At 41.4% G+C, this 21,690-nt stretch overlaps 1 protein-coding gene across 7 annotated transcripts in view; it reads left to right on the top strand.

Annotated features, from left to right (window-relative positions):
• APP (amyloid beta precursor protein) overlaps nt 1-21,414 on the top strand; it is a 239,073-nt gene extending 217,659 nt beyond the window's left edge. For 4 of the 7 annotated variants that reach the window (XM_039858090.1, XM_039858091.1, XM_039858088.1 and 1 more), the window contains 4 exons: nt 2,193-2,246; nt 8,579-8,679; nt 11,371-11,517; nt 20,210-21,414. In XM_039858090.1, the coding sequence (XP_039714024.1) occupies nt 2,193-2,246; nt 8,579-8,679; nt 11,371-11,517; nt 20,210-20,311 (404 nt within the window). In that variant the 3' untranslated portion in view covers nt 20,312-21,414. The remainder of the gene's footprint in view (nt 1-2,192; nt 2,247-8,578; nt 8,680-11,370; nt 11,518-20,209) is intronic. The other 3 variants (XM_039858092.1, XM_039858089.1, XM_039858087.1) reach the window with 1 other exon arrangement.
• The last annotated feature ends 276 nt before the right edge of the window (nt 21,415-21,690 follow it).

Raw genomic sequence — 21,690 nt, 5'->3', positions numbered from 1 at the left:
AAAACAAAAAAGCAGAGAAACTTGTAGGAATGATCACCTCACCCAGAAATAGCTTTTTGTGGTAATGTCTTTCAGACTTTTTTCTACGCACATTTAAAACTTTTCAGTATTCCTTCATGTAATTGCGGAATAGTGCTTAATCATTTACAAGGTTTTTCCGCAAGTGTGTGTGCATTTGAGCCCTGGAAAAACCTGTTGACTTGTGACAAAAACCAAGAATCGGAAAGAGTGTTGCCTGCCCAGGATCACAGAAAATAAGTGTGGCTTTAAAGTGGGCCCTGGGACTGGACCAGCTCTGCAGCCTGCATTTATATCACAGAGCCACATGCCCCCATATGGTTTCTGATGATTTAACCTTCAATGAAGGCGATCCCCACTTTGTCACTTGTTTGCTCTGTAAGTGTGCTTTCGTGTGTTCTTCAACCGAAGCACCATTTGGGGCCCTGTGAAGAAGCCCTCAAAAAGTACAGTTATTTTTCAGTCGACTCCCATTTTACACAGAGGAATACAGCCCCTTACTGTTATGTGGTCGCAGATGGGAAAAAAAAGATGAAATATAGAGAAACGGCATTGTTCGAGTGTACGTGTGAGTCACAGATGGAAGTATGTCTTAATCTAATACATGAATAAAGTGCTAGAGGTTAGCCCTCACAGCAAGAGTTGTTATAGAATATTTCATAAATAGGATATTTAATCAATTCAGTTTTATAGTATTTGAGAGTTTCTGAAACACATTTAAAAAATTTTTTGTTCCTCACTACAATTCGAAGATGCAGATGTTATTATTTCTATTTTACACATGAAAAAAAACAGCCTCAGAAGCAGTCATTTGCCCAAAGCCACCTACGTTGTAAATGTTGGGTGTAACTGCCTCCACCCTCCTTTCTCTACCAGGATGCCCATCCGCATAAGAAGGGACCAAATCACGTTTCTTTTTTGATTCATCCAAATGTCTTAATATTCTCAGAAAGATTACTTTCTCATATTTTGAAGACTTGGCATGCTGATACTTTTCCCTCTCTATTCCTGCCAACGGGTGGCATTCGAAATCGGTTTGGGTTTTTAATCCCACCTTTGCATGCCTGAGCCATGCACATCAGTAAGCTGTACGCTCTTACTGAAATCGCTAATGCAAAAGCCATCCCATCGAGCACACCTCATCTTCCCACAGACACCTCTGCTCACTTTTCCTTACCTTCTGACCTTTCTGTTTCCCAGGCTTTACCGAAGGGGCTTTTCCCCTTTCTCCGCTTCATTTGCCCATGTCCATTTATTAATCCTAAAAGTTTTGTTTCTCTCCCATGCCTGTTTCTTCGAAGACCAGTGTTCAAGTTCAACTTAATATTTTCTGAGAATCAGAAGCACTTTGGAAATAGCAGCTAATGGTAAACAGCACTGTTGTGCCTCCTGCACTGCCTTCTTTGGGCCAGACCCAGAATATTCACAAAGGGAAAATTGTGAAAGTCAACAAATATGAAAGGAAGTATTCACATTTCACACATTTCAACTATATGTCATCTATGAAATAGAAACCAGCCTTGAGAGAGAGAGAGACAGATAGACAGACATAGAGAGAGAGAGACAGAAAGACAGAGAGAGAGAGAGAGAGACTGGCTTTCTGGTTTACCTCTTTTACCCTCAAACTGGGAACAGATTTGATTCACTAAATAGCAGAGTATGTGGTGAAACTTTCCTGTCCCGATAAATTCATATTTGCATTAGCCCCTGGGGATTTAATGGAGTCCTTTTATAGTTAATTAACTGGAAAATAAGATAAGATTGGACAGTGGTAAAAGGAGGTATCTTTAGATTTTCCGCTGGGCTGGGTATAATAGATTTTATTTCTAATCAAAAGCCAAGAAACTATCTCCAAATTCGCTGACAGGAAAAATCCAGACCCCCACCCCCACCCCCAGCCCCTCTTCTTTGATGTTGCTGCGCATCCTGGCGAGCGCTTTTATGAGAAAACTAAGGAGCAGGATTGGCACATCAATAGCGATACGCCTTTTGAAGTGGTGCCCCTCCCGCTCCTCGATGCTCTGAATTAACTCGCTGTGGTTCTTTTCCAGCTGCTCCTTTTTTTATAACTTGTGTATTGCACATGCTTTTCCCTGCTCTGTGTTCAGGAGCCACGACTTAACCATCTCGATTTGTCTTGTTTGCTTTCCGTGTCTCTTGCTTCCTGTGCCCAGTTGAGCCTGTCGACGCCCGCCCCGCCGCCGACCGAGGACTGACTACTCGACCAGGTACAGCCCGGTTACCTTCTCCCTCTCAGCATCTTGCGCTTGCGCCTGAGCAGACGACAACCCCCCTCTTCGTTAGGAGCCTCTGTAAAACGCAAATGCCCATATTGAGAAACGGGATTTGAAATCGCCATGGAAAACTACGCTTTTTAAAAATTCTCCTTTGCTTTTTTCCCTTACACTTCATTTCTTGATTTTTTTTCCCCCACTTTCTGAGCTTTTCCTTTCAAACAATAAAAGACAGCCCTTTTTCTTCATCTTTTTTAAGTGGAAAGGATTATATAGAGTCTGTCCTCAGAAATGGAAACCCGCATGGCTGCAGACTCTGTCTGGTGGCACCTTGTTTACTGCGATGAACATCTCATCCACGCTTCCCTTCTTGTCTGGGCTCTGGATGGTGCTTTTCTAACTAAACGGGGCTCAAACTTCAATCCGTTCCTCGAGGGAGACGTGACTTTCTAAAAATATCAGAATTGGAGTATCTCCATGGCCCAGAAATATGTACATTTTCTCTTTTGTGTGTTGTGTATACTTATGCTCAATGAGTGGCTAAAGCGACACAACAGATGTACGCGCAGAATTTCTCGTACAAGTCCTTTATTTTTCATTCTCCTTAAAATTCCCATTAATACCGAAATGGATGCTTCTTTTTTTTTTTTTACAGTTTCCCAAGCATTAAGAAGAAACATTTTTCCACTCTTTGTTCTGTATTTAGCCTCTGTCTCAAATTTAGTTTTAAGAATAATGTCACGCCACCACAGAAGCACAAAGACGCCTGATTTTGACTCCATGCACAACCTCACCCAATTGACAGCAGCCAGAATTTTCAGTGACTCAAAAAGAGAAAAGAAATTACTGACTTGACAAATCTATATATTCTGGGGAGATTTTATTTCTGACAATGCATACCTTTTCCATATTTATTTTCTTCTTTGTCCTCATAATGTCCCCATGCAGTAATCAAGGAACAGGAAATCAACTTTGTTTGAAGATACTAGGACACGGAGGTCCCTGGTTGGTATATAGTCAGTGTGGGGCCAGGAGCAGACCCTGCCCATCTCTCTGCCGGTGCAGGCTCCGGCCACTTCTTTCCCCAACCACAGTCATTGGTGAGAACTCAGAGTCTGACTTGTGGTGTCTTCATACCTCTGTACCATGATTAACAAGGCAGCAGAGACACTGGAGCAACACATCTTGACAGCTGATCTCATTGATTTTACGAATCTCTGACTGTAGGGCTTTTCAGGGGAACTTAAGTTATAGTAAGTCAGACATAGCCTCGGCTCTCCTAATGCCTTCCTTATTGCCACTGCCACACGAATGAATTTCAGGGAGCCAGCAGGTGACACTTTCGTTCTGTGGGGCCCAAGGCTGATGGTCAGCTTCATTCTAACTGCAACCAAGACCTGCCCAGGTTGGTCATTTGCTTTAGATATTTTTTCATGATACTTCCTACTTTATTTTTAAAGGAAGAGATGCTTTTCAACTATAAGCGTAAAACATGAATTAAAATTTCATTCACCCCATTTTATTAAGTTCCTATATTGGGCAAGCTGGGCCCATATATTCTCTTTTTTTTTTTTTTTTTTCTTTTTTGCAGTCTAATTGGGGACACCACCAAAGTCTGGGGGTTTTTTTTCCATTTTTAAAAACTCTAACATGAAAAGGAATTTTCCATTTTTGTCCAACAAAAATATTACTTTAAGGGAAGAGCTAGAGAATAGTTAGAGGTAATATGTAGATGGAAGGAAGGTATATCTAAAGTCTTTGTTGTAACAACATCATCATTTCATTTTGATATTTTGCAAAGATCGATGCATATTTAGAAGGATTAGATGGAATTAGAAAAGCAAGGAAATACGAGGTACGTGAGGTATAAACCGGGATGTCGGTGATGTGAGCAGGTGGGGCACTAACGGAAGAGAGTGTTAGCCAGGCACTGGCCAGAGATGAGCTTCGAGCAAGATTTTGAACAACATCAGAACTGGAATATCTCCTTGGCCCAGAAATACTTACATTTTCTCTTTCGTGGGTTGTACATACTTATTCTCAATGATTGGCTAAAACGGCACGAAGATTTTGAGGCATATTAATCGGCAAAGAAGAATGAAATAGTTCTGTACAGGTGAGGGAAGGGCTTAAGCCAGGCTCCCTTTCTTATACTACATAAGGTGGGTTCTCCAATAGAAGAAGGCCATAGCTGGGAAGGAATGCTGGGATATGAGGTGAGGAAGGTTCTAGTGAAGGTATGTTTATGAATAGCTATATTTGCTGGATATGTATCGCGACATGTACATGCTCTCTGTTTTTGTGCTTATAGTGAGTCTTTCAAGAATTTGGACCAATTTCCCCATTTTGTAGCATTAGTTTGGGTTTTTGCGTCATCACGCTTTATAAGGCTGCATATCGGAGTCTAATGTGCTAAATTATATCTTTAGACTTTCCAAACTTAGAAACCCTTCCCAGGGTTGTCACATCATGTATCATGTCATTCAGTTGATGGCATTGTTTTTGAATAATCACTATTATCACTCTGAAACAAGTAAAGAAAGGGTTTTTGTGTAGTTGTGACTGAGGAAAATGACTTCTCCTTGACTTTCATATCTGAAATACCAGATAGGAAACTGCAACTTCTAGAATGTAGTCAGGTACAGAATACAGTGACATCAGTGGTGATTTCTGAGCATAGAGGCCGTGCCAGCCACTCCCCTTGGCTTATTTCCAGAGAAAAATAGACTCCAAAGGACAAGTTACACCATTTGACCAGAATAAAGAAAAGAAACACATTAGCAGCCTCTTCACAGGGGTGGAAAACGACCCTTTCCCACTGTAAGTTACTACCACTCTCTCCACTCCTAACCAAGGAAGCCAGGCCCCTGACCCCCCCACCCCCACCCCCCGCCATGTAGGGGCCTCGTGAAGGGCGTGCCTCCCTCCTCCCTCACGGGAACAACAGGCTGTCCTCACCCACCATGAGTTGGGGGACTGGAGTCACACCAGGGCTTAAAAGGGAAGCAACTCAGAAAGCGCGTCAGGTGAGCCTGTAAACAGAGGTCCTTGCGATTTATTTAAATCTTCTCATCACGTTTTATTACGTGCAATATCAACTTATTATCAATGACGTTTTCCTATTGCAAGCTTATTAATTTCTCTCCCCTTTTAGTGAGACTTGCTTCATATGTAGAAAATCTTTTCACGAAATGACTGTACGTGCTGTACAAAAATGAACTAGCAAGAGCTTTTTCTGCTGAGAACCTCATAAACTGTTGAACTATAATTTACTGTTGTTCCGAATGTGAATTTGGATTTTTTTTTTTTTTTGACCATGAAAAGTATTCTTGGTATCTTACAGAAATAATGTGAGCTTTTAAAATTTTGAGTGGAGAGCTCAGTCTTTACTTTTTTTTTTTTTTTTTGATGTGATTCTTTGGTCTCACATATCTAAAAGAAAAGACTATTCAAGAGAGTTTTCTTAAAATCTCAGAAATATACTTTTAGCTATTGCATTGCTACATCCTGATGACAGACAAGGGTGAGGTATAAGGAAATCAGTGTGGTTCTACAAGGATCTTGGATTTAAAAGGGCTGGTAGAAAGATAAAAATATACCATCGGTAAGAAATAAAAGTGTGTTAGTGTCACAGCCCCATAAAAGTTAGTGTCAGAAAGATTAGAGGCCAAATGAAGTAAAACTTAGGAGAAAATGCTAATAATTTAAAGCAAGAAGATAGGACTAGTGAGCCCTATAGCTCTCAGGACAGGGTCAGGGAGAGGGCCAGTTAAAAGATAAGAGAGAAGGGGAGACTATCTACTTTGATTGTGCTTTTGTCTTTTATGTTTGTAGTAAAAAGAATGACCTTAAGGTAAAAGGAAATTAAAACTCAAGGTAAGTTTTTGTCTTGTTCATTTGTTGCTTTCAGTTTTATAGCCCACTTATGAGTGAAATCATGTGGTTCTCAACTTTTTCTGACTTATTCCACTTAGCATTTTTATCTCAAGATCCATCTGTGTTGTCACATAAAACTAAAAGCAATAAACAAACAAGACAAACAAAAACTCATAGACACAGACAACAGTTTAATGGTTACCAGAAGGAGAGGGGGAAGGAAGGAGGTACATAAGGGTCAAGGGAGTCAAATATATGGTGACTGAAGGAAATTTGACTTTGGGTGGTGAACACACAATGCAATATACAGATGATGTATTATTGAATTGTACACTTGAAACCTATATAATTTTATTAACCAGTATCACTCCAGTAAACCTAATTAAAAACCCAAGGTAGGTCAAAATGAGAAAGGAAAGCACTAGCCCCTTGTATTAGTTATCTATTGCTGTGTAACAAATAACCCCATAACTGAGCAACATAAAACAAGCGTTTAGTTTCTTATAATAGCTGTAATGCTCAGGACATCAAGCATGGTTCAGCTGGGTGCTTCTGACTCAGTCGCTCATGAGGTCGCAGTCGAGACATCTACCAGAGTCTCCGTCATCTGAGCACTTGAAGCTTGACTGGGGCTGGTGGGTCTTTTTCCAAAGTCGCTCCCACCTGGCTGTTGGCAGACCTCAGTACCCCCCCACATGAACCTTTTGATAGGGCTGGTTGAGTGTCCTCACTCAAGCAAATGGCTTTCCTCAGACCGAGAGAAAGGATAAAAAGGAAGCTTGCAGTGACCTAGTCTCAGAAGTCATCCACCATCACTGTCACCATACTCTATTCATTAGAAGCAAGTCATGACATCAGTCCACACTCAAGGAAAGCGAGTTAATCCCTCTTGAAGAGAGGAGTGTCAACAAATTTTTGGATACATTTTAAAATTACCACCCCTCTTTACCCAAAGTTCAAAGTCCTTATGACCCTGACAAATCACAGGCCGAGAGAACTTAAGAGTGAAATCATAGAACCCATTCTCCAAGGTCAGGGAAGACAGCGATAAGAAATGTAGTTCTGACAAGCAAGAAGTCTACAAGCCAGGTGTGGCCTGACGTCAGGTCCATTTTTGGACAGGTTGCGAACTGGAAGCTTTGTGAACAACTGGACAAGGCATCCGTGATATGTCTGAACCAGGTCAGGTTCCCAAGGTCTTGTCCAGTTATCCTTCCTTTTTTGTATAGACTGTGCCATTAGACTGGCATATGAGATGCTGTGGACATTGTGCTTTTCTGTTTCAGCCAGGTGTGCGACAAGTTTCACAATAGACAAGATGGTAAGGGTGTCTAAACAAAGAGCGAGAAATTAGGTCCCATGGGAGCTGAAAGAACTGGGGATGTGTAGCCTGGGTAAGAGGGAATTGGGAGCATGATGCTCGAGCCTCCTCGAGCCTCTGACCTGTTCAAGGCTATAATGCAGAAAGGAGGATTCAGCTTGCGCTGTGCTGAGCAGGCTTAGAGAAGTCGATTTGGACTCAGTGTGAGACAGGCTGTGCTAGCAGGCGAAGTGAGGTCTTCCTTCCTCTTTGTCCAAGCAGGAGCTGAGCGTTGACCCATAGTTGGGAATGCCAGAGAGATGATTTTAAAAACCCTTCTCATCCTAAAGTTCTGACTTTTATTGTTTAGATACTGCACTGTAAAAACTTACATTTTGTACTTATTGTTATTTGAAAAATGAAATCCATTATGACAATTAGTGTAAGAAACATATAAGAATTTATAGAGAAGGAAGAGTCAGTAAGTCCCAAAGAAGCTTTTCAAAAATTATGTATACTTTATTCAGCAAATAAACCAGTTACGCTCTGTCTCTATAACTAAATCACTTAACTAAATAAATGATAGGATTTTTATAATGCTTCGCTGCATAGATACAGGAACATAATTTATTTGTAATTGGAACAAAGCCTCAAAGTAGCAGTTTTGTTCTACCAGGTAATTAATGCTCATTTTTAAAGGCTTTTGTTATTTTTTTCTGAAGGAATGAGAGCACATGCAAAAAGACATATAAGAGGCTAAACAATAAACCCCTAAACCAAACCCGGCATATTCCAGGAGCAAATTCCAGGCCAAACCCTCCTCCCCTCCACGCCCCCCCAACAAGCATTTAACTTCTGTATTTCCCCATTTTAAAAAAATGGTAGCATGTGTTTAAAGGCAGTAGACGCCTTAACTTCAGATTTCTTTAATCTTTAATCTGGTTTTTTTGTTTGTTTAAAATAAGTAGTGGTTAAGGATTTAAATATAGGGTGTCATTTTTCTTCAAGAAAGTCATTAATCTCTTTTCATCTAACTTTAGGCCTAGAAAGAAGTTTGGGGTAGGCTTGGTGTTGCAGCGTTATTACAGATAAAACGAATGGACTGTCCTGTGCATTTTAATTATGCTGTAACACTTATGGTACAATGCAGGTTCAGGGTTGACAAATATCAAGACAGAAGAGATCTCTGAAGTGAAGATGGATGCAGAGTTTCGACATGACTCAGGATATGAAGTTCATCATCAAAAATTGGTATGTAAAGTGATTTACCTCTTCCTGCCACTCTGTCTTGCCAAGTGACTTAACGTTTGTTCTTCCTGTGCCAGGAATCCAGTTAAGGAAAAGATAAAAACAAAAATAGAACACCTGCTTACAGGATCGTCATGAAAACACGAATAAAGGAAAAAGTTTCCTTATATATAATACTCTTTGTGTTTGGATGGCAGCTAAGCCCACACAGGGCTTAAAGGAGAATTAATGTCTGTTATAGCAGCTATTTAAATTAACTTCCATTCTGGATTTTTAGGAAAACGGGTTTATGGTAGATTTATTTGAAGGATCAAAACCTCAAAAGCGTGCAAACGCCCCTTAGTTTCGCAGAACACTTTTTATGGCCGTTTTCTTAAGTTGTGCACATTCGTAACTCTCCATTCTGCTTCTGCAGCGCTCCCTCTTGGCCTTCCTTCCCCTCCTCTCCGCAGCTCCTGCATTTTAAGTTCTCTGCAGGGTTGGGATCTTGGGTAGGATTTTTGGGTCTCTATCGAGGCGAGGGGAGGCAGGAGGTGAGCAGGACTACAGGATGTTCCCAGCTCGGCTATTCGTCGAAAGGCTGGGCAAGGAAGACAGCAGCTCACTTTTCAGGCGAAATCAACCCCCTACCGTTTTTGTTACTAAATGTTAGAATTGGAGTAAATCAAAAAGCAACCATCTCCTTTGCAGGCAGCTCTAGTCCTTATATCAAATCTAATTCTTTATCAAAAGCTTCAGATAATTGAAATCCTGTGTGACGTTAGGGTTCCTACCATCTTATCAGTAAGGACAGTAAGGGGGTTAAATTAATAACGAAGATAATTTTATTGCACATGCAGTGGTGAACAAGAAATGGTAATAAAATTCTCATAATAATAATAATAATGTTTTAGTCATGTGTCTTATCTCTTTCAAGGGGGAGCTGTCTTTCCAAAACTCATAAATAAAACTTAGAAGTCCAAGTTTTTATGCTACAAAAGAAATGCCTTCAAAGTATTATTTATCTTTCTTTTTCACTCTAAATAATTGGAGCAAATCAAAGATTGACTTGAGATATAGATTTGCAGTTCAACTCCCATAATCTTTTCTTGTAAAAGAACATTTAACTTTTTGGAGCTTGGTTTTCATTGGCAACTTAATCCAGAATCAGTTATAGAATCAGGGGCACCCTTGATCCGGCCGATGCTGAAGAGGTTAAAGGAAAAACTGGGGAAACCGCCTAAGAGGTGTGAGCTCCTGGCGCAGAGAGCTGAAGATTAATGTGCTGATTTGCATTTTCTGGTGCCCGTGTCATAAAAGTCCATCACCGAAATTACACTAACTCCTATAATGCGACAGTGACTAATGGCGACGGCAGCAATTAGGAGAATCAGCTCCCTCTACTGAACTAGTTGATAAGATAATGCACTGTAATTAGTGCAATGAATATTACAAAATTACAGTATTTTCTTAAAGACATAAGAAGATGTCCAGACTTGCCTTTATTCCTGATTACCTCATACTTGTATCATTAGCTAATTAATGATTTGCTTTTTATAGATGTGTTGAGCTAGCATATTTGTATAGAAAGGGGAATAATTATGAACCGTTTCTCATTGTGTTGCAAATATACCATGAGTAAAACTCTTAGAACTTTGCTTTATCTGCTGTATATTATAATTGCCTGTTCAGATTGCTGGAGTGTTAGTTTTAGTTATGAAAATTGGTCATTTTACTATCTTGAGATTATATTAAAAGAATATTTAGGGAAGTATTTTCATTCATTTATACAACAGATGTGGTATATGTTTAGTAGTTGTTCTTTATATATACTGCATGAGATCATCTCTTTATATAACAAGATAGAAAAGTTGTAGTGTGCTTTATAATTCCATTTAAGTAGGTAAATTTGAAAAAATGACTTGCTTTTATAAACAATATGAAAGAATGCAGTACAATAAATTTATCATATTGAATAAATTTCTTCTTTACGATGACCTCAATTCTTTTTATACTTAATCTAAATAAAGAGCAAGAATACGCAACATTTTTAATTGGGATTCTGGAGATAACATAGTAAGAAAGCATGGGTTATGTGTGACTTCAGATTTTAACCTTGTTGCCTACTACTTCCCTTTGAAATAACTATCTTTTACACTTTATGCTTCTCAAGGGTAATTAGTGTCCTACTGAATTATTGTGGCTAAAAAGCAGGTACCAAGATGTCTTTTTCCTTCCGTTTTACTCCTTTGTTTCGGAATGCTTATTCCTATGTATCCTTGTCCCTCTAAGGAAATTCAGGCATCTGTGGGCTTGAAAAGCACCTAAGGCATAGTTGTCATGCATCAGGTCTCCCACTTTTAAACCTGCTGTGACTGGGAAAATGCCAACCTCCTTTTATATTCACGATTCATGCCTTTGCAGCTTTTGACAGATCCAAGACTTACCAAATTTCCTCTCACCACATTTTCTACCTGTCAAAGAGTTTCAGGTCTCCCTTGGCTTCTGTTTTGCCCCTCTAGAGACATTCTGGGAAAGTAGACTTCCCAGAATAGGAGAAGCCACAAATGTCATTCTTGGTAAGCAGAGTGTTTGATTTTTTTTTTTTTCGAGTATACATCAGATAGAGGAATGACCAGCGTTACTAAAACTTTTCACATACCTCATCCAAATAACTCCTGAAGTTACAATCTCTTCTCTTGGTTTGTTTTCAAGGTGTTCTTTGCGGAAGATGTGGGTTCAAACAAAGGTGCAATCATTGGACTCATGGTGGGCGGTGTTGTCATAGCAACAGTGATTGTCATCACCTTGGTGATGCTGAAGAAGAAACAGTACACATCCATCCATCATGGTGTGGTGGAGGTAGGTAAACTTGGCAGCATGTTTGCAGGTGGGAGTTAAAGAAAGACTACGAGGGGGTATTACCTTGGCGTTAGACTAAGGGTCATCCAAGTATTTCTTTTTTGAAAAACAAGCCATGTTCCTGTATGGACCTCAAGTTGCAGCTCTTTTTGCTTTGATTGTTAGTCATCTGACTTACAGATATTATGATCAGGGCATTGGGGTCGTGAGCTGCTACACCAATTTCTTATAATTTGTATTGAAATATCAAAATAATATTAATGATAATACCTGGCTTAAAAAATTGTGATTACCCTCAAACATTTTTTTTTTAAGAAGAAAAAAAATAGAAGTTAAAAATGAAAAAGTCGGAAGCTGCTTTTTCAAAAAAAAAAAAACCTAAACATATTTATTCCCATATGTTTTGTGTCTTTAGTAGTCTAACCTCTAACTAAAACTAGGTAACAGTGAATAATAATTTTCAGTAAAGAGTCTTAACTTTAAAGTTTTGCCAAAAAATCACATTGTACAGCCAAGCAGAACATACAAGATTATTCAAGATGTTCTTCAGCCTGTTACCCTGCACCTCTCACACCAGAAATATCTTAGTTTCCGGCTCTTAGGACAGAGAGAAGACCCGCCAGTGACCGTCACAGTTACTGCACGATTTTGCTTCCTCGAAACTCACAGGCCAGTCTGACTGACGTGACTGTGTACAGCACAGAAGCAGTGGATATTCTAATATAAGAGCAAGCTACGAGCTATTCAAATATGACTTTTTAAACCTGTGACACAAAATATTGAAACATAAAGTTTGCAAATAAGTTCCTTTTATGTATTTAAAATATAGTCAAGGACAGGGAACCTCATGGCACTTGTAATTTCTTAAGAAACAATTAGAAAAAGTGAATGCATCTTGAGAGATGTCTGATGTTTACAGCTGAAAGAGATCTCAGTGATCATTCAAATTGATCTCATTTTGCAGATGAGAAAAGAGACCCAGACAGATGTGTTCAAATTAAGTCGGTCCAAGGTCCAAGTACACATTTCCCCACGTCCTTTCCATTGTTTTTTTACATCAGAGAAAAGTCCAAATATTCCCAACAAGTTAAACTTCTTATGAATCCCCAGGAAACGTGCTCCAAACCATTCTTGATTATAGGAGAGCAGGAGCCGTTTAAATATGTTAAATTTGTGTTGAAACCATAAACCTCATTTTGTTCAGCACTTAAAATCTCCAGGCTACTTGTTTACAGGAGTTGCTGGCGGAAATTGGTTTTGAGTCTTGTTTTCCTTGTCTATATGGGTGCGGATGTGCTGTCCGGGAAACGGACAGCAAGACGTAAAAGAACCAAGTGATTGTCAGACAAGGGTGTGAGCACATAAAATGAGCAGTGACGGCAAGTATGGGGACTTGCTCTTTTCATAATAGTATTTCTAAGCTCGGGTCCTTTGAAACAGTGTAAGACGTATTATTATTATTATTAGCATCAGTTTATCTCATTTCTACTCCAAACAATTTTTTTTTTTTAATTTTAATTTCATGTTTGGCAAATAAACGTATATTCATGTTTGAATAATTCAGAAGCCCCCTTTCATTTCCTTAATATCATTGTATGTTTTATTTGCCTTGAACCGATGACTCCTATCCACAAGGCAGCTTCCTTTTTAGCAAAGTATCTGTCTCTGGTGCCAAAAGCCAGAAAAGCCTAGACAGCGAGTCCTCCTCACTCAGTGTCATTGATAGGTTCTGGGACTTTAAGCAAAGCCAATTTTACCAATAGTCGAATTGATAGAAACAAGAGTTAAGTTACTGCAGTCTCTCATCGACACAATGAAACAACGCTGAACGGAACTACTACATAGATTTGCTCAAGCTACCCTAACAATGCCACCGGCAGGGCGGCTTAAACAGTAAAAATGTATTTCCTCGCCATTCCAGAGGCTAGACGTCTGGGATCAAGGCGTCGGCAGGTTTGGTTTCTTCTGAGGCCTCTGTCCTTGGCCTGGAGTCAGCCTCCCTGTGCCTTCACCTCTCCCTCCCTCTGTGGGTGTCTGTGTCCTTATCTCTTCTCGTGTAAGGACACAGTATTACTGGATGGGGACCAGACCCTGTCTCCAAATGCAGTCAATGTCGTGTGTCCTACTGTGAGGTACTGGGGGTTAGGACTTGTGTGAATTCGAGGGGGAAGCAGTTCAGCCCACAACAGAGCTCAGTGATGCTGGGCTGGAAAGAGGCCTCTTGCTGGGGCTGTCTGCCATGATCAGACAGGAGACCTGCCAGGTACTTATTTTAAAAGGACACCAGACCTAGGGACACAGACTTTCCAAGTAGCTAGCTGGGATTCGGAGTGTTGAAAAATTTTCCTGACTGAATCAGACGTGCAGGGAATTTTGAGAATCACCCATATATAGTATAGTATTAACACTGCTTCCTTTTAGTTATCTGGGGAGTAGAAAATGATATTTCTTGTCTCCAAGATAACTAGTTATCTATGGTTATGCCTTTTAAGCTTTTTCATATCTATCTCGGTTAAATGTTTCTTTTGATGACCAAGAAAAGCCTCCTTGGATTTGAAATATCAGAGAAAAAGCTGACACTTCAACACTTCCTAAAAAAGAAAAGGAAGTAATTTTTAAGCCAAGAGGCATTCCGAAAGGAGCAAAATGCGGGGGAGGGGGCGGTCAGTCATTTGGCTCTTCTTTCGACATTCACTTGGCCAGCTCCTTGAGAACAGCTAGGAACCCCGCAGGAGTGAGTACCCCGCCTCGTTTTGTTTCTTGAGCAACACTTTGTTGAGCTCCGTGCTGAGCTGTGGACAGCGGTATTGGACTAGAACTTCACCTAAGGTGCTGTTCACCATCCCTACCCGCAAAAAGGTGCTAGTCTAGCTGGAGTGGTCGAACTGGGACACACAGAGCCGCAACCCAGCCTGCGTGCTACGGCAGTCTCACCTGTCCCAGGTGATGTCGAGTGCTATGGGGTTTCAGGGCCCATTCCTCTCAGAGCACGCCAGAGCCTCCACTCAATGGGAATGACTCTACAGATGTTCTCTGCCTGTATCTTAGCAGGCTCTCAGCACTCAAGTACCTGGAAATAAGTTTATTTCCAGCTCTGATTAGCCTACTTCATTAATGAGTAACCCTCCTTCACTAAGAACAAACATGAGTAAATGAGTATTTCCAGTTGGACTGGCTTAAGTCTGTCAGGACAAAATAGTCGTACTTAACACCATCCATGTGGTCGCCAGGAAATCTCTTGTTCTTAGGGTGAAAGATTCTGACGGAAAGTCACAGAGATGTAGAAATGAAAACAAGCCTAGTAGTCTTATTAAGAGAGTTGCTGCCAGCTGGAAATGAGCAGTTGCTAGTTTTCGTTTTTAAAAATTAAGCAATAAACATTGATTTAATGATTTTCTAGCCATGAGGCCAGAGATTCATTCCGTAAGCCATTAACCATGCTTTCCCAAGGAGATGACTGTGCTTTATTTGTGCCTCAACCCATGGGTGGCACGATCGTCCTTGACACACGGCTTCCCAAACATGCCCACCCTCTCTAGTGGCCAAAGAGCCTGACCCAGGCTCTGTGTTAGTAGCAGATGGGACTTGTCTACACTGATGTCGATTGACACTGGATACTTAAAAATATATATTGTAGCTCTTTCTACTCTCCATTAAAAATGAAAACCTCATTTTTCATTTTGAAAAATGAGGAGAGGAAATGAGGGGAGAGGGAGGGTTAGGACAGATGTAGTTTAAGGGCACAAACTTGCAATGAGCAGTAAGTAAGTCCTAGAGATCTCATGCACAGTATCGCGAGTGTAGACAATATTGTATTATCAAACTTGCTAAGACACTAGAACTTAATTATTCCAACCATTAAAAAGAAAGGGTAATTCTCTAACATGTTAGAGATACTAATTATCACTACAATGACAGTCCTATTACAGTGCATAAACATATAAAATTAACATGTATGCCTTAAATGCACATAATGTTGTATGTCAAATATATTTCAATTTTAAAAATTTAGGGGAGAGAAGGGCACAAATTCTCTCGATTATAGGGTGGAAATTTTTTTTCGCAGATCCAATAGCTACAATACCGGTAGTCTCCTGAGGTCCCCAGTCACCTCACTAATGATCTGAATGAGGAGAGAGGTGCTCCTGTGGCTTTTTATGGAGCGATGGCACACGACTTTTTCTGATGAACGTGCCATCATGCTGGACACATGATAAAAATACTATGTCCATAGGGGTCCTTTTTCCCTGGCAAGAAGTCAACCGCCCCACCCCCCACCCCCAGGATGGAGGTACCTAGCAACCACCGAAACAGGTGTCATGGAGCAGCTGGACAGAATGTGGAAAGGGAAAGTGAAGATAAGCAGTGAGGGTGGACTCGAAATCTGTGCACGGTGTGGCGCAAACAGCAGGAGGACAAACTGGAAGGTCAAAGGCAGGCATCGGAAATGACGACGAAGGCCGGCACGGGAGGCCTGGAGCCTGCGTGAAGAAGTGCTCAGTGTCGGCATTAAACATAACTTCCTGCAAAGAGATGGGCTTGTCGTGAAGGAAGGAACGTTTACACAGTTGAGCGGGAAACCGACACTGGGAGATCACCAAGAGGGACAAATGGAGACTTAAAAACTTGGTTGCTATTCTCCCTTATTTTTCTTCCCATGTTACTGACTCCTTTAATTTTCTAACCCTCGGCCGTTATCATGTACCCTTCAGTTTATTTTATCCTCCTTTCCTCACTCACCTAGACGACCTGACATGGAAAATCTTAGCAGTCGGGATTCTGTTGTTTGGTCTGACTCAACGCCATGCATTAAAGGGACAGCCGCCTGCGCATGTCCTTCTAGTTACTGTCCAGAATAAAATTAAAATGTGTTCACTGGCTTAAAGTACCTACATTAGAGATAGCACTGGATACAAGAAAACTAGAAACTGAGGAGACCGGAACAGAATTTTATCTCTGTAGTGTGATAGCAGAGCTATAAATTCCTCTGGATATAGTGCAGGGATAAATGGATCCAAAGAGTCAAGTTCAGAGAGAAAGGCATAGGAAGACTTTAGCCAAAGGGTCTTCAAAAGGTCTTTCTTTCCCAAGGCTATGTTAGGACAAGGCAATCAGGCTGTTTGGGCTCAGCTCTTTACAGTGTGGAGCCAGGTGAGGCCAAGCTGCGTGCATGGCTGTCATGAAGACTTCAGTTCAATTATTGCTGCCCGGTGGGCGGATGGAGATTCTATCTGTGACTTCACTGTTCTGTTGTTCCTTCCGGAACAAGCACCGCTGGCTTCACCTTCCCCCAGCTCTGCTTTAAGGGAGATAATACTGGGGTGCTGGTGCAGAGGCCCTGTCTGCACAGGGTCGTAGGGACCGGCCTTCGTGGGGCAGCCCGCGTGGGGCTGCAGCTTATCCGTGAGTGACAGTCGCTGGGCCCTGCTGGAGAGGACGGTCCCCCTAACCCGATGCTCTTCCCTTAGAGGTAGGTTATCCACGGACGTGAGTACTTGGTGTTGCACTTTTCGCTTTCAGGGAGTTGGGTATAAAAAGCTACAATCCAAACCCCTTCGGTGCCATTTCGCGAAGATAATCCTTTCTCCTGTAGCTGCCGAGCCCTCTGAGGTCTGAGGGCCAAGCCATCCTCTGCAGGAATGGCGAAACATGTCCTGCCCTCCCGGCGGCCAGAGGTAGAGGGTTAGCAGGTAGAAAAGAGGGCATGGAAAGACGGGGAAGTGAGAGGCCCGGCTCGCATACTCCGCGCCTCGCGTGTCTGGCAGGGCTCTCTTAAGCGTTTGACTTTGGACTTCGAAGAGGAGACAGACTGGAATTTGCCAGGTGTTCCTCTGTCCTTGATGAATGCAGATGACTGTCATCAGCCAGTGTGAGGATTGATGTGGCTCCTGGAGGAGATACAACTACAATATTTCAACAGTCAAGCAGCATTATGGCTTTTTTTCTGCACTCAGAAACATAGCAGCTTTGTGCTTGATCGCCGCAGCGAGATTTTTTTTTTTTCAACCTCGTCATTCTTTGAAATCTGAGTTAAGAGGTGGCACAGAGCAAAGAGATGCCCAAGTCCGAATAGCATACGGCAGCAGACAGGCTGTTTCCTGGCGAGCAGGCGTGGAGAGTGAATGAAATCTCTGTTGGTGCTAACCTTTAATGATGGTGCTCTAACTTCCAAGTCCGTGGCTATTACACAATTGCCAGTTAAAGCAAGGTGACCTCATTTGTTGACAACAGAACAGATCAAAGGAAGCGGAAGGGATGGGGAATAGTCTGTGATTTATTCCCATAAGGACAGTGGTGCCGAGCGTCCTTTTGAACAGTGTCTTCTGAGTATTGACTCTGGGCGAGAGCTCGTTGCTGGCTTTGTTCTACGGGAAGATGCCCAGGCCTGTCGCTGGAAGAATCTGAGGACTTGCTGTAGGAAAATTCAGGCAGCTCTGACAAGACCGTAGAATGAGAATGTTCCATGGGTGGGAACTTAAGAATCAGAACACCTCATGGGACAGCGCGAGGGAGCTCTATACTTTCCTGTCCCAGCTGTCTCGGGATTAGCTGAGATGGCAGTTTCATCTCATGCCCAGACTAAAAGGAGTCAGTCAGCTTGGGAGGTGGGGTCGAACTCACTGACCATGGGAAGCCAGAGCATATTGACAAATCTTTATTTTAGTTTCATTGAGACATGGTAGACATACAACATTATATTGGGTGTACAATGGGTGTTTGGGGTGTACAGTGATGATTTGACATATGGTACGTATTTCAAAATGATTACCACAATAAATTTAGTCAACATCCATCACCTCACATAACTAGGAGTTTTTTTCTTCGATGAGAAGTTTTAAGGCCTATTCTGTTAGCATCTTTCAAATACACAGTACAGTATTGTCAACAGCAGTCACCAAGCTGTACATGACGTCCCCGTGACTTAGTTATTTTATAACTAGAAGTTTGTATCTTTTGACCACATTCACCCATTTCACACCCCCCAACCCCACCTCCACCTCCTGTCTCTCTGGCACCCACCAAAATGTTCCGTGCCTATGAGTTTAGGTTTGTTTGTTTGTTTGTTTGTTTCCAGATTCCAGATATCATTGATATCATCCCGTTTTTATCTGCCTCTGACTTATTTCGCTCTGCATAGCACCCTCGAGGCTCATCCATGTTGTTGCAAATGGCAGGACTTCCTTCTTTTTCGTGGCTGAATAACATTCTGTGTGTGCGCACACACGCATGCCACATTTTCTTTATCCATTCAGGTTGTTTTCATGTCTTGGCTATTGTAAATAATGCCTCAGTGAACACGGGGGTGCAGATATCTTTGGCATTGTGATTTCATTTCTGTGGAGTTGCTGGAGCATACGGTGGTTCTATTTTTAGTTTACTGGAGAATCTTCATACTGTTTTCCATAGTGACGGCCCCAGTCTTTTAGTCTAAATCGTTCATTAGACTGTATGGTCTAGTCATGATGTCATAACAAGCTCCATCTCTAAACCTGATGCCTCAGAGCCAATGCTTCTGCTCTGGTGTTTTTCCCTTGTTGGGTCACAGTGTGGGGTCAGAACCATGCCCGATCAGATGTGTTGGTGAGGCAGGAACTGAGTGAGGAGCGACATCGTCTTCTGTACACTACATCCCAACTTTTCTTTAGAAAAATCTGAGTAAATTTGTGTCAGCGGTCTTCATCTTCCAGTGGTTTTGCAGAAGATAATTTTTTTTTGATAACTAAGTTTTTATTCCTTCAGGAAAGAGTTAAGTCCTGCCTCTCTTCTGGGCACTGCGAGAGGTACAGCAAATACACGAGAAACCTGCACAGTAAAGGCAGAATCACACCTTCCCCAGCGTGCAGAGAGTAATTGCTCCCACACGGCTCTGTCTTAACAGCGACACTAAGAGGAAGTGTGGGGGGTGGCCGGGGTGGCGATGATGGACATGACAAGTTTACAACTGTTGGCCTGCTCTTAGAGATAAAGCACTACATCAACAGTGAACGTCTATTTTTAAACCTTTAGCTGGACATAATTCTGTAGTATCTTACTGCTTGCTTTAAAAAAAAGATAATCTGTAATCTAGAACAGCATGTCCTTGCTATATTTTTCCTTTTTTTCTGTGCTAAATAATAACCTCTTTGATATACATATTTATTTTAAATTAAAAGAGTCTCAGGTCTCTCTTCAATATATTAAAATTAGTAAAAATGGGCAAATTAAAAAAACACAGGGAGATGATATGCAGTCCAGAATCGAGTGTCTGGCAGTATACTTTGCTGAATTTCTCTTCGCGATACTCCTGGATTTTTTTTTTTTTCCCTTGTTTACCACCACACTTTCAAGTAAAGCATTCTTCCATCGTGGTTTTTTGTCCTTTATTGAACCAACAGGGAGGAAAAAAATATTTTTCACTCTAGATGTATCCAGCTACTGTTGATGTGGGGAAGCAACCAATGAGCACTTTGCAAGCCTGGCCAGCACATCAAGGTTTTCAGCGCCACCTGGTGGCTATCTGGAGCATCTGCGTAACTGGTGGGCACAGGCGGTTTGCTCCAGATATCGAAGTGCAGAAGAAAAGAGTGGGTGCCCTGCAGTCGTGGCCAAAGAAGAGTACCGTGCACCTCATCTCCTTACAGCTTGCCAATGTGCACTCTTTAAAGACTGGTTGGGGTTTTTTAACTCAGTTTTCCTCGTGCTCGCTTTCCAGGTTGACGCTGCTGTGACGCCAGAGGAGCGCCACCTCTCCAAGATGCAGCAGAACGGCTACGAAAACCCGACTTACAAGTTCTTTGAGCAGATGCAGAACTAGACCACCGCCGCAGCAGCCTCTGAAGTTGGACAGCAAAACCATTGCTTCACTACCCATCGGTGTTCACTTATAGAATAACGTGGAAAGAAACAGACCCTTTCGTTTTATTATTTACTCATTTATCGCCTTTCGACAGCTGTGCTGTAACACAAGTAGATGCCTGAACTTGAATTAATACACAAATCAGCAATGTATTCTCTCTCTTTACATTTTGGTCTCTACATTATTAATGGGTTTTGTGTCCTGTAAAGAATTTAGCTGTATCAAACTAGTGCATGATTAGATTCTCTCCTGATTATTTATCACGTAGCCCGTTAGCCAGTTGTATATTATTCTTGTGGTTTGTGACCCAATTAAGTCCTACTTGAAATATGCTTTAAGAATCGATGGGGGATGCTTCATGTGAACGTGGGAGTTTAGCTGCTTCTCTTGCCTAAGTATTCTTTTCCTGATCACTATGCATTTTAAAGTTAAACATTTTTAAGTATTCCAAATGATTTAGAGAATTTTTTCCATGATTGCATTTTACTGTACAGATTGCTGCTTCTGCTATATTTGTGATATAGGAATTTATTCCTTTGTGCCTGTTTTATGTGCACACATTAGGCATTCAGAATTGAAATTTTTTTGGTCCCTGGGTCTTTGGATCTTTGATAAAGAAAAGAATCCCTGTTCAGTGTAAGCACTTTTATTGATGGGGGCGGGTGGGGGGAGGGAGTGCTTTGCCGGTCTCAAATTACCAAGAATTCTCCCAAAAATTTTCTGCAGGATGATTGTACAGTCATTGCTTATGACCATGATAGCTTTCTACACTGTATTACATAAATAAATTAAATAAAATAATCCTGGGCAAGAGTTTTCTTTGAAGAATGACGAGGGACAGTCAATATTCAAAGTTATTTTAGGTAGAGAAAAAAGAGGCAGATTCATTTCAGTTTCCTCTCACCAGTCTAAAACATTTTATTCGTGATACCAAAAGATGGAAGGACAAGGGGCAAAATCAGGGAATGGGGAAAGCATGCCTGGACAGACCCTCCTTTAAGATTTGTCTTCAATTTGTATAAAATGGTGTTTTCGTGTAAATAAATACATTCTTGGAGGAGCGCCATCGTGCTGGTGTGAATGATTCCGTGGTGACAGCCTGTGGATTATTTAGTCATCTAAAGACTAGTGAGAAACCTCATGGAACCTAATGGCGGGCATCCATACCTGTTGTGTCTCAGGTGCAAGTTTGAGAAAGAAATTGGAGCTAATGTGCATCTCCCAGTGCTAGTAAAATATAGCATGGACCTAACTCGCAGTTTTTATTCAGCTCAAAGTATTTTACTGCCATATCTTGGTCCTCAAGTTTTTCTCTGTCTTAGTCTATCCAGGCTGCT

The sequence above is a fragment of the Pteropus medius genome, unplaced genomic scaffold (genome assembly GCF_902729225.1).
Source record: "Pteropus medius unplaced genomic scaffold, Ma_sr-lr_union100, whole genome shotgun sequence".
NCBI lineage: Eukaryota > Metazoa > Chordata > Mammalia > Chiroptera > Pteropodidae > Pteropus > Pteropus medius.
Note: the sequence above shows the minus strand (reverse complement) of the source record. Positions and strands in the feature narration are given on the sequence as shown.